Below are 13,192 nucleotides of genomic sequence, written 5' to 3' on the forward strand. Positions count from 1 at the left end.
TCATTTTGTACCTTCAGTTTCTTTTTTTCCCATCAATCAAAATCTCATCACTCCATCATTTTTTCCCATTACTCTTCTAGCCTTGCGTTTTCAACACTCACTGTTGGTTCCCCATACATATTCAGTCCATTATCAGTGTTATGTGAAGCCAGAAGCCATTTTGCCTGTATATTCGTGATCAGTTGGGGGGTCTGACCTTTGTTAGAGAAACCACTTACTCAGTAAGGCCACCCCGTGGCCTACTCTTAAGGCAGTGGTGGGCAATGAGGACCATATGCTTTTCTGGTTTCCATGCCAACCTCTGGCCTTAAATACATAATTAACCCCCACTTTTACCCCATCTCACATTTGTCTGTTGATGTGTCCCTGTATGAAACATCTTACTTTGATCTAATCTATGAGTGAACCAGGATGGATGCTTACAGTCGATATAACTCGTTTATAGCCAGGGTAATTGGTGGAAACAAAAACCTGCTTACTACTATTTCGCTGACTGGAATTACACACCGCCTTTTTGGGGACACTCAAATATGGCACAAGCTCCTCCCACCTAGCATGTGAGATTGAGCTGGCCTCCCATTTTAAAAGCCATTCATAAAGCCCTATTTACGCACAATGTTTCACTGTGTTTGTCCTTAAGAAGTTGTAAATAATAATATTGTCATAATAAATGAGCCAAATAGGCTTAGTGATGCCTTTAAGTAAACGAGCACTTTAAAAACCACAGTAATCAATCCAATCTCAACTCGATTACAATAACCAGTTCAAATTTGGAACTGTAAACACGGAGAACGAAGTTTGTTCACTATATGCAGGTACCTGCTTAAATTTTAGAGGGATTTAACATTTCCTGCAGGTCTGCCATATCAAAATATCCAGTAGTTCAAACTTAATGTTTATTGTACACAGTACAATTTTGCACATATATTCTTGTAACACAAGTAGCCCATACTGATCTGGAGAATGATAGCACACCGCCCCAAACCTGCTTAAGCATTTTACTTCAAATCTTAACACCCTACACGTAAACAGCATCCACTTTGTGATCATTTGGATGGTCCCATCAAAGGGGTTTAACCTAGTGCAGGATTCACATGTTAATATGCCAGGGAACATAATTACAGAAGGGGCTATGGTGATCTGTTCGCTATCTCTCCATGTACGAGAAGCTACCGTGATTAGCACTGGTTAATGCACGGTTTTATACTGCAGGCTAGACCTGAGAGTTTAAAAAGGACCTCTGGTTGATGATATTTGTCAGTGGTTCCGCACCACTAGGTTTTCTTCCGTGTGTAACGAGGCAGTGGTTGAGCCGTCCAGAAGCTTGTGCGACCCGTTCCCGTTCTATAGCGGAACACGAGAGAACGTTCCGGAACATTTTTATAGCTGAAACGAGAGAACGTTGATTTGTCTTGTTGAAGGTAAAGCCTCCTTATAACAGGAAGAGTAGTAGAGACTGCATGCTCACAAGAACCACACCGCTGTGTCAAACTAGCTTATATTCGGCTTGTAGAACATTGGTGATCAAAGTGATTGATTGTGCATGTTCCAGTGCTGAATCTGTTGTGGTTGTAACTCAAAAAAATTGAAATAATAAACATCCTAAATCTGATTTATATTTTGTTTAGATTCTTGGGTTTTGAAATGAATCAAAACAAAGTTATGTTTATTGAAGAAAATATCATCACTAAAGTCATGAGCCACAAACAAAATGGCCGCTTTCAGTTGCATCTCCTTAGTCGCTCAGCTCACGCTTGGCATGTTTATAAGTCCGAGTCTGACCAAGGTCTTTGGCCACTATACAGGTAAAATGTAAGTTTTTATCTGTATTCAAAACACTATTATGGTCTTTTTTGAACAATAAATAAAGGTATTAGTTATAATTAGAAATGTAAAACCAAAGTTGTAAGAAAGCAAAATAATACACAGAATAATGATTTGCAGGTTCTGCATTTAATTATGTTTATTATTTAAAATGTACATGGGAGGGACAACTGTTTATTTTTAGTTGCATAATAAGTGACACACAATATATAAAAATTCTGATTATCTAAAGAAAACAATAAAATGTGACACTATCCAAGGTAAGTGACAAGTTTTTGTAGCTGCTCACAGTCCTTGACCACTTCTGGAATAGATGACAGAGTCTGCAATGGCAAGAAATTCAATGTTAAAGCATTTACTGCACATGCCCTCAAACTTAAAAAGCCATTTAAGCCAAAATAGTGATATTTCCAAGTTTGGTCTCTCTGCCTCCAATTCCCAGAATTCATTGGGCAAGTTGATCACACTGCCTGATAGCACCCAGTTACAAATACTTCACATTCTACGCAGTAAATTACAAAAAACCTTCGCTTCCAGAGTAAACACACCTACCATTAAACATTTTGGAGCCTAAACTCACATACTTGGTGGTACAGTTAGTTTTTATAACAATGGTTTGTGAATGCAGTTTAACTGCCAGAAGGCTGAGGGTTAGACTGAATGAGCCCGCCCCTCTTCATTCTGACTGTCAGTCATCCTTCCCAAGCCCCGCCCCTCTCACCCGTTTCACAGTCTCGAGCGTCTGGTCCAGAATGTGCAGCTCCCTCTCCAGACTCCTTTGGTTGGCTTCAAGCACAAGTTGCTGCAGTAAAGACAGAGGAAATAACCGCTGCAGAACTGCATTCTGGGACAGGACACATATGACATGTCCGCCAAAATAGCGATTCACATCAGAGGAGTCCGTTAAATCCTTATTAATCGTCACAAGCAGCACAGATATTTAGGCTCATCGTTACTCACCACACACCATAAATGCGTACGTTCACACACACATCAGCCGAGCGCACGACAACACTCACGTGTCTCTTGGCCCTTTCGAGAAGTTTGCTCCTGGAGTCCTCGGTCTCACTCAGACTCTTCCTCAGTTTATCCACCTGTGAGACACGCAGACCGGGCGTTAAATGCACATTCAGCCTCGCCCGATTTCGAGAGACAGACGAGCGTCCAGCGCTCGCAGCACATGGCCGGGGGGAGGTGGGGAGGAGGAGGGACGGAGGTGCCGTTCGTACCTCCTTCTGAAGGCGGACCTTCTCCTCCAGGGCCGGTAAGCGTCCTGCGGACTGACTGCCCGACAGCTCCTCCTTCAGGAACTGCGCCTCCACCTGCGCCTGCTGCAGGGCAGACCGCAGCGCGGACAGCTCTCTGCGCAGCTCCTGCAACACATGCGCAGTGAGTCACACACCCAAAGAGGCACACGCATGCACGCACACTCAGCTAGTCACGTGCGCACATACAAACTACAGCCTCTGGACAATCCAAAGGTTTTGGAACCAGGTCACTGGAACCAGGTCACTGACCACTGCCAGTGTTGGATTTGTACAAAAGTATGTATCACTTAAACAGTCACATAAACACACGGGAGAAGTTAGTGATACAGAATTACACAAAGATGTAAAGTGCGCATGGGTTACTTTATTTTCAGATTTCTGCTGCTGGTGCAGTTCTCTGCTCTCATCCAGGTCACTGCAGAGCTTCCTCAAGGTTTTCTCCTCCTGAACAGACAAAGGAAAGAGAACACAAAGTATAAGAAACATGCACTCAGTACAGCATGCACTCAGTACCTCAGTACAGCATACACTATTAAAGCAGATACACACCTTACAAAATGCACTCTGTAACAACCACAACAGTAAGATACACACCTTAATATACAACATACACTGCATCTACACCAGTAAAGTCTAAACACCTAAATACATGATATGTTGTATATACAAGATCCACAATTCAACCTTCAAATGACCTTTTTAGTCTCTTCTGACATCACTGAATTTCTTGTGTTCTGGTGCAGTGTCTGGGCCCATGGGGACACGCCCTAAAGCCACAGTGATGTGTACAGCTCACCTGGGCCTTCTGCTGCAGGTCCACGGCATCCTTCTCCACCTGGGCCTGGAGATGCGCCACCTGCCCTCTCAGATCAGCCACCTGCGACCCGTATACCGCGGCCTGAGAGTCCAGCTCCCCCTGCAGGCGGGAACTGGAACAAACACCAGTAAGTACCAACACCAACACAAACATCTACAGCAACACAGGCACCGACACCAGCACAGATGCCAACAGCAACACTTCCCTGTGTTGGAGACTAAATTTGGGTTTTCTTTTAAGCCTCTTAGAGGAAATTCTAACCATTTACAAAAGTGGTAACCGATTACCATCCTTAGTTAGAAATAAGCAGTATTAATAGCTGATAAGCGGGCAGCGCTTACACTGTGTGCTGCAGCTCCTCACACTGCCGGTCCCTGAGCTCGCGCACGCGGTCCACCGTGCACACCAGCTGGGACACGGCGTCTCCCAGTCCCCCCAGCAACTGCGGCACCTCGCTCCCTTCCTCTACTGCGGGGAGAGGGCCAATCACAGACGCAGAGATTAGCCACGCCCACGCTGGCCGGCATTAGCCACACCCACGCTGTGGGAACATTTAGAAATGTTAGGCCACACCCCCAGGGGCGGAAAGAGGAACTGGCGGGTGACGTACCGCATTTCTTCGGGGTGGTGGTGGGGATGCGAGTAAAAGCGCTGTTTCCACTGCCCAGAGCTGCAGACGGGCATTCGTCTACGGCAACACAGGACAAACACACAGACACATTCAACACCACCAGCACATTTATACACCCTTCAAACAGCATGAACACACTTTTACACGTCACTGTCCGTCTGGGTGCACGCGACACACACCACACCGGTCACGTAGTGCCTAATTCCACAGCATCTCTGCTCATTGGCGAGTGTAAATATTTGGGTTTGCTCTGCTGTACCCGTCTCAGATGCCTGTGCCTCTTCAGTGGTGGCGGCCACCATGATGGAGTCCACGAACGACCGGGCGGAGTGGCGAGGGGGGGCGGCGAGCGAGGGGGGGGCCGTGTCCTTATAGGAGCTGTCAGGCTTCTGCATGAACAGACAGACAGTCATACAGGACTGGAGAGTGATCACTCCGTACAGACGGGAGAGATACACACAGGATGGGAGAGATACACACAGGACGCTTACACACAGCAGACTCAACAGGCAGTCTGGAACAAAACCGCAAAAAACCCTCACGCTCAGAAGAGTGCGGCTTTCACACAGGTGATCTACCTGTGTTGAGGGTGGTGTTCAGGGAGGAGGTGTTATACCTGTGTTTTGAGGGTAGTGTTCAGAGTAAAGGTGCTGTACTTGTGTGTTGAGGGCGGAGGTGTTATACCTGTGTGCTGAGGGTGATGTTGAGGGCAGAGGTGTTCTACCTGTGTTGAGGGTGGTGTTGAGGGTAAAGGTGCTGTACCTGTGTGCTGAGGGTGGTGTTGAGGGCGGAGGTGAGCGTGTACACTTTGTGGTGCAGCAGGATGATGTCGGTGGAGGCCAGGGCCAGCTGATTCCCCATGTCCAGCAGCAAGCTGCGCGCGTTCTCCTGGGTGCTGAACACCTCCTCCTGCAGAGTGTCCCGCTGCAGCCTGGAGACACCTCCGCGTTCAGTACCAACACACCGCCGCGTTCAGAACCAAAACACAACCGTGTTCAGGACCAGCACAACCGCATTCAGAACCAACACCACCGCATTCAGAACCAAACATACCGCCGGGATCAGAACCAAACACACCGCCGCGTTCTTAAGACAGCAGCTCTTACCGCAGCGCACGCAGCTCCTGCCTCAGGTCCTCACACTCCAGGTTCCTCTCCCTCAGGCCCTGCAGGTGGGACTTGACCAGAGCCTCGCTCTGCACCACCTGCTCGCGCGACACCTCGCTCTCCATCTGCAGGAACTGCGCAGCGCAACACACAAGGCCTGTGTCACCGCTATTAGCCTTACAAACACATCCCATAAAGCATGGCTGCCCCCGTGTGGCTTGGTGGTTATATAACAAGAGAAAAAATTAGTTCAGTCGGAGTACACTGAATTTTAATATTAGTTCCTCCCTCCAGTCTGAGCTTTAGTAACTGTAATGAAATAGCATTATGGGAGTTTTTGCAGGTCACAATGGATACGTGCGAGCGGGACAGGATGGGGTGCGGCAGGACGGGGACGGGGTGCGGCAGGACGGGACAGGGTGGGGCGGGGCAGGGCAGGACGAACCTCGTTGATCTCGCGGGCACTGGAGAGCTGCGTCTGGAGCTCGTGCAGGCATCTCTGCGTTTGCGCCAGCTGGACGTCCCGCTCGGCCAGGGCCCCGCCCAGCTCCTCCAAGCGCCGGGATGACTCCCCCTGCACCTCCTCCAGCCTGGGGAGGAGCCGCACAGCGGGGTCACAGCACAACACAGCACAGCTACACACCACAATGTGCCCAAACAGTCTCAACATCGTACACTGCGCTGTACTGAAACGCCTCACACACTCCGTTTAAGGTACAGCTCGTAATACGGCTTTGTGACAACGCGAAGCGGGCGGTCATATCTAGTGCAGGTATGGCAGTTTGATTGGGCTGCAGTTTGTAGCACAGAAACAGCGGAAAGCTGTGCCGCTTAGCGCAGGGTAACTGTGCCAGTGAAGACTGTGCTGTTAGGATGTGCTCACCTGTGCGTTTCGGCGCTGAGCGCCTGCTGCAGGAAGGTGTAGGACGCCTGTGTGGAGCTCAGCGTGGCCGAGAGCTCTGTGCTCCTCAGCTCTGCCTGTGCACGGTCCTCTTCCAACTCACTCAACCGCTGCCTGAGCACAGCCATCTCTGCACAGCACAGACACAGCATATACACATCTCTGCACAGCACAGACACAGCATATACACATCTCTGCACAGCACAGACACAGCATATACACATCTCTGCACAGCACAGACACAGCATATACAGACCTCTACACAGCATGTACACATCTATGCACAGAGACAGCATATACACACCTCCACACAGCACAGAGACAGCATGTACACACCTCCACACCGCACAGAGACAGCATATACACATCTCTACACAGCAGAGACAGCATATACACACCTCCACACAGCACAGTCACAGCATGTACACATCTCTACATAGCAGAGAGACAGCATACACACAGCACCTCTCTAACAGCACGTAGACAGACAGTACCTGAGGTGAGGATGGTGACCTGCAGATTCAAGTCTCCTATCTCCTGCTGGGCGTCCTGCAGGCAGGACGTGGTCTGCTCCAGCTCATCCCGCATCTGAAAAGCACACACGACCTTTAACCTCAGGGGCCAGCTGGTCTCAGTGCAGGCTCTGACTGCACGGACGTGGACAGAGACGATGGACAGAGACGACGGACAGAGATGATAAACAGGTTCTGGCGGACAGGTTCTGACACTGACCCGGTCTGCGTCCCGTGTCTGCAGGTCGTGGGCCTGCAGGGCCGCCGCAGCCTTCTGGTGCAGCTTGAGCAGAACCGGACCGGTCCGCCGGAGCAGGAACTGGGCTTTGCTCAGCTGCAGAGGAAACAGACACTCCAGCTCACTAAAGTGAAGCTCTCCAGACCCCCATCACAGCACAGGCTCAGCGTGAGTCTGTGCTACAGCTAGCGTGAAAAACGTACCTCCTCATAGATCCTGGACTGATCGCTTATTGTGTCTTTCAAGAGCTCATCAGCAGCCTGAAGAGACTCCACATACCCTTCATTCAAAGACACCTGGAGGAAAAGAAGAAGTGAGACACCAGCTCAGGTGTGTTATAGATTAGAGTCTGTGTGCTCTGTCCTCAGGTGTGTTGTACCTGTTCCTGGTAGGTGGTTGAGAGCGCGGGGAGGAGCTCCAGGTGACAGCCCACACTCTTCTCCAGCTCGGCTACCTGGGCTGCGTGGCGAGACTGCAGCTGCTCCAGCACCGCCAGGGACTGCGTGTGGGGGTCAGAGGTCAGGGGTCAGAGGTCAGAGGTGAGTGCAGTGGCGTTATATAGACACAGGGCCTGGACAGGAGCGGGAGCAAGCCCTTACCGCCTCCTTGGTCCTCAGCGCCTCCTCCCTCTGCTGCTCCATGAGGAGCTTCTCCTGCGTGCAGCGCTGCATCCGCTCCTCTGTTCTCCTCAGAGCCTCCTGGAACCTCCCGTACAGGGTCCTCATCCGGCACATCTGCGCATACACACACGCACGCACACACACGCACACACACACACACACACACACACACACACACGCACCATTACCGTCACCACACACAACCTCCCCTTTCTAAGAATGGCTTTTTTTTTTTTTTTTTTTTTTTTGCATAATTCATAGATGGGGATCGCTAGTGATGTCACACTTCACTGGTCACTACAGCAACACCTTACCTGTTCAGAGATGCTGACCTGGTCCTCACTGGCTATTTTGCCCATCTCGTTCACACTGGACAGGGCGTGCTCAGTTTCTGCACCTAAAGCAGTCTGGTGAGAGAGAGAAGCGGGAGAGACTGTTTCAGTACTCTTCCCTGAGCGATGAAGATGAAGAGGAGCGGGTGTGAAGAGCGCAGGCCCCCTCCCTACCATGGTGCTGCTGCTGCTCCTCAGCTCCTGCAGGAGGCGCTCCTGCTGCTCCTGCTCCAGCTCCAGGGCCCGGATCCTCTCCTGGGCCTTCACATACAGCTCTCTGAAGACCACGCCCTGGAAACACAGCCGTCCATCAAACCAGCACACGTTCGTACTTGTGTGTGTGTGTGTGTCTGAGTGTGTGTGTGCGCGCGCACACGTGTGAGCGAGTGTGTGTGGTGATGGTGATTATGTCCTACCTGGCTGAGCTCTGTATGGTCGGTCTGGACCAGCCTGTCTCTGAGGTCGGAGGGCGGGGGGGCGTGGCCTCTGTGAGCTCGGGCAGAGGCCAGCTGCTGGGACAGAGCCTCCACCAAGATGAGCATGGAGAAGAGCCGCTGCTCCAGGTCCTGCCGCGAGTATCCTGCCACGGCCTCGGGGGCCAGGCTGAGAGACACAGAGACGCCATTACATACACACCATCTCACACTGCATACCATACCATCACTCTCACACACACAGAGCCCATCACCGGTCATTAATCACACACTGACTGCATCCCACACCATCACACACACACACACACAGAGCCCATCACCGGTCACTAATCACCCAAACTGCATACCATACCATCACTCTCACACACACAGAGCCCATCACCGGTCACTAATCACACAAACTGCATACCATACCATCACTCTCACACACACAGAGCCCATCACCGGTCACTAATCACACAAACTGCATACCATACCATCACTCTCACACACACAAAGAGCCTATCACCGGTCATTAATCACACACTAACTGCATCCCACACCATCTCACACTGCATACCATACCATCACTCTCACACACACAGAGCCCATCACCCATCACTAATCACACACTGTAACTGCACACTCAAAGCCAGTCAAGGCCAGACTCACTTCCAGGGCAGGCTGTCGGTGCTGGTGCTGGCCTCGGCCACAGTGAACTCCCTCTTGCGCTCGAAGAGGCCCGAGGTGTTGACGCCGTGCTCGGCCACCGGTACCGGGCTCGTGCACGTGGAGGCGCTGTGGCGCTCCACCGCGGGGACCAGGTTCTGCGAGGCCCGGAGGAGCAGCTCCCCCATCTGGCGCAGTCTCTCCTGCAGGGGCCCCGACGGAGCGCCTGCCACGTCTCCAAGCGCCTGGGGCCCCAGGTTCTCCTGCAGGGGCCCCGACTGAGCGCCTGGCAGGTCTCCAAGCTCCTGGGGCCCCAGGTTCTCCTGTAGGGGGCCCAACTTGGTGCCTGCCAGGTCTCCAAGTGCCTGAAGCCCCAGGTTCTCCTGCAGGGGGCCCAACTTGGTGCCTGTCAGGTGACCAGGTGTCTGTGGCCCCAGGTTCTCCTGCAGGGGGCCCAACTTGGTGCCTGTCAGGTGACCAGGTGTATGTGGCCCCAGGTTCTCCTGATGGGGCCCCGTTTGTGTGCCTGTCAGGTGACCAGGTGTCTGTGGCCCTAGGTTCTCCTGATGGTGCCCCGTTTGGGTGCCTGTCAGGTGTTCAGGTGTCTGTGGCCCCAGGTTCTCCTGATGGTTCCCCGTTTGGGTGCCCGTCAGGTGTTCAGGTGCCTGCTGGGGTCCTGGTTGGGGGCCAGCCCCCCCCTCAGCAGGAGGAGGCAGTATCCTTGAATTAGACTTTGTGGTCTGGGGTGTGGCGATGGCAGAGCCCAGTATGGACTGTATCAGGGTGGAGTTGAGCTGTGGCAGAGGCATGGGGCTCTCCAGGTTCCCCATCCACAGTCGGCTCTCTCTGGGGCCCACAGGGCTGTCTGCGGCGTCCCAGGGGCCCCCGGGGCCCGGTTCCCTCAGATGGGAGCTCCTGGCCTGCGCTGGACTTCCTGTCTCCACGCAGGAGGGAGAAAAGCAGGAAGGGCCTTCGGGGCGTCTCTGCTGAGCATGCCCAGCAGTGACATCAGAGATCCCCCTCTGCAAACCTGAGGGAGTTTCACTCTCTTTGCACTCAGCAGCAAGACCCTGAACTGTTATGTACTGTGATTGGTCACCAGCAAGAGTCGGAGACACAGCGATCTGTGATTGGTCAGCAGTAACACTCTTCTTTGCTGTGTTCTGGGATTGGTCAGCAGTAAGACTCTTCTCTGTTTTGACCTGTGATTGGTCAGCAGAAATACTCCTTGCTGCCTTGTCCTGTGATTGGTCAGCAGAAAGACTCTTCTCTGCCTTGTCCTGTGATTGGTCAGTAGTAACACTCACCTCTGCATTGTCCTGTGATTGGCTAGCTGGAAGACTCTTCTCTGCAGTGGCCAGCGATTGGTCATCACCAAGAATACTCTCTGTAGTGCCATGTGATTGGTCAGCACCAAGACTCTTCTCTGCAGTGTCCTGTGATTGGTCAACCATAAGACTCTTCTCTGCAGTGTCCTGTGATTGGTCAACCATAAGACTCTTCTCTGCAGTGACCTGTGATTGGTCAACCATAAGACTCTTCTCTGCAGTGTCCTGTGATTGGTCAACCATAAGACTCTTCTCTGCAGTGACCTGTGATTGGTCAACCATAAGACTCTTCTCTGAAGTGTTCTGTGATTGGTCAGCAGTAACACTCTGCTCAGCAGTGCTCTGTGATTGGTCAGCAGTAACACTCTGCTCAGCAGTGCTCTGTGATTGGTCAGCAGTTACACTTTGCTCAGCAGTGTTCTGTGATTGGTCAGCAGTAACACTCTGCTCTGCAGTGTCCTGTGATTGGTCAGCAGTAAGACTTGCCTCTGCAGTTTCCTGTGATTGGTCAGCAGTAAGACTCTTTTCTGCAGTGTCCTGTGTTTGGTCAGCAGAAACACTCTTCTCTGTCTTGTCTTGTGATTGGTCAGCAGTAATGCTCTGCATAGCTGTAAGGTGTTCCAGAGCTGAAGATGACCATATGCTGTTTTCTTGGAGAAGATGTAAAGAGCTACCGTCCTGCATGGTCTCCAAACACTCAGAACTCATGAGAGCTTGGCCGGTAGGGTCCAGGCCACCCGGAGGATCTTCCAGCTCCAGTGGCTCCATAACAGAGGTTCCAACAGGAAGGAGCTCATCCCTGGAACAGGAGTCATCCTTTTCCAGGAAGCAGTAAGCATGGTCTTCATGCCTGTTACTGGAATCCAGGTCCAAGTGCTGGGAGAAGCTCAGATGACCACTGAGATCGTTCTGAAATGAGCAGCTGCTGGAAACGTCTGCCGCACTTTGAGTCAAAAGCAGGAGGGTCTCTTCTGTCATAACAGAGGTGTCGGGGATCTCCAGCTCAACCCCAGAACAGAGGAAGGATTTGAAGGTCACGTCCCCAATTCTGTTATCGGTGCAGTGTTCGACAGCAGAGTCCGCTGTGGCGGTTTGAGTTACGCAGCTGGTTGAGCGGTCACTCAAACAGCCCACCGAAGCCCATTGGTCCTGTGTGTCAACAGTGTCCGCCCCCTCCCCTGCACGTTCTGTCAGCACCCTGCCGGTAATGTCCTCTGTGTGGTCCGACTGTACCAGCACTGCGCTAGAGCTGGTCCTGGACTGCAGCTCCATCTCCCTGTCAATCACCTCAGCTCTGAGGGAATCAGGACAGCCCTTCTGAAGGACCGGCTCGTCATCCACAGCCGCCACGACTGTGGCGTTCTCCTTCGTGAGCTCCGTATCCACGAGACGCGCCTTGCCAATGGACGTGCCATGGAGAGATGAGCAATGTGGCAGCTCCTCCACCTGGACCGGTTCACCCTGCGTGGAGAGAAAGGTGATGTCATCACAACGCCACACCAGGTTTAAGAGAATAAAACCGGGAATGTGTGTGCGATGTATTTACAGTTCCTACCTTCTTTTTCAAAGCAGGTTTACTGGACATCAGTTTAGTTGCAGACAAGGTGAGTTGCTGACCAAGCAACTCATTCTGTAGATTTCTCAACGGTAGTCTCTCGACTGGCCTCATCACAGGCTACACCGATGACAGAAACATAACATCTTACTTTACAACAGTTTTGTGCTGGAAAAATCAGACCGGAAAACCAAATGTTTACTTAGAAATAAATCTGCCTTACTGTGATATCACCATTAGCTTGGAACCCTCTTCTTGCAGCCATCGTGAATTAAAAAGGTCTCCACAAGTAAGAAGAGGGTGAAAAAACACTAAATGAATCCGCCAACTGGATCTCAAGACTGTATAACGTTATTAGCCAACTTGAAAGCTGAAAGTGAAGGAAATGGATATAAAGGACGCAATTCCATGTTCATTGAACAACTAACTACTAGTCTAATACCTAGAAAATAAACTTAGTTTTGCCTTGACAGCTAACATAATAAGGCTACAGACGTGAGCAGTCGTAGTGAACTTTATGCTCGCATGTAAGTTGTAATTTTGAGAATGGATACCAGTGGTAGGACAGGACAGGTAACGTTAACACAAGTTAAAAAATAATAATGTAAACAAATGAATAAATAAAGTAACAGTTCACTGGAATACCTACATTGGTGGATAACCTGAATTCGAGTGCCCAACATATTTCAATAGTGCACGTATCCGATTGTACAGTTGAATATTCAAAAATCGTTAGAAAGCTGAACAGAATAAGTAATTAAGTCCAGCGTTTGATAACTAGTTAGGTAGTTAGGGTTAGGGTTAGGCAGTTAGCTGTTGTTAGCTGGCTGGCTAGTTAGCTGTCATCACAGCACATCTTGCCATCAGAATAAACTAGTAGTCTAACGTTAGTATGAACCGAGTTATCAAACTAACAAAGTACAGCGGATTTCGAACATTCACATTATGATTAATGTTTAACTGAACTTAGCTAGATAA

The 13,192-nt window shown here is 50.8% G+C and overlaps 1 protein-coding gene across 1 annotated transcript; it reads right to left on the bottom strand.

The window, feature by feature from the left end:
* Positions 1 to 1,995: 1,995 nt before the first annotated feature.
* spag5 (sperm associated antigen 5) lies at positions 1,996 to 12,955 on the bottom strand. Its single transcript, XM_035417981.1, has 25 exons — positions 12,864 to 12,955; positions 12,438 to 12,584; positions 12,215 to 12,334; positions 9,335 to 12,120; positions 8,666 to 8,852; positions 8,424 to 8,540; positions 8,232 to 8,324; positions 7,897 to 8,031; positions 7,677 to 7,796; positions 7,501 to 7,593; positions 7,280 to 7,393; positions 7,042 to 7,135; positions 6,530 to 6,677; positions 6,092 to 6,236; positions 5,647 to 5,780; positions 5,303 to 5,471; positions 4,800 to 4,929; positions 4,520 to 4,597; positions 4,251 to 4,377; positions 3,889 to 4,021; positions 3,456 to 3,536; positions 3,054 to 3,197; positions 2,844 to 2,918; positions 2,546 to 2,626; positions 1,996 to 2,147 (listed from the first exon to the last, which is right to left on the bottom strand). The coding sequence occupies exons 2-25, from the start codon at positions 12,477 to 12,479 to the stop codon at positions 2,076 to 2,078; spliced, it is 5,418 nt and encodes a 1,805-aa protein (XP_035273872.1). The 5' UTR covers positions 12,480 to 12,584; positions 12,864 to 12,955; the 3' UTR covers positions 1,996 to 2,075.
* Positions 12,956 to 13,192: the final 237 nt, after the last annotated feature.

This window comes from Anguilla anguilla, chromosome 5, assembly GCF_013347855.1.
Source record: "Anguilla anguilla isolate fAngAng1 chromosome 5, fAngAng1.pri, whole genome shotgun sequence".
In the NCBI taxonomy this organism is placed as follows: domain Eukaryota; kingdom Metazoa; phylum Chordata; class Actinopteri; order Anguilliformes; family Anguillidae; genus Anguilla; species Anguilla anguilla.

Bases quoted from the DNA above. Each gene is read 5' to 3' on its own strand.
- spag5 (XM_035417981.1), bottom strand. From the start codon at position 12,479: ATGGCTGCAAGAAGAGGGTTCCAAGCTAATGGTGATATCACA. The intron at 8,325-8,423 runs GTAGGGAGGGGG...CTCTCTCACCAG, and splicing joins GGAGCAGCAGCAGCACCATG to ACTGCTTTAGGTGCAGAAAC. The intron at 3,537-3,888 runs GTGAGCTGTACA...TTGTCTGTTCAG, and splicing joins ACCTGCAGCAGAAGGCCCAG to GAGGAGAAAACCTTGAGGAA.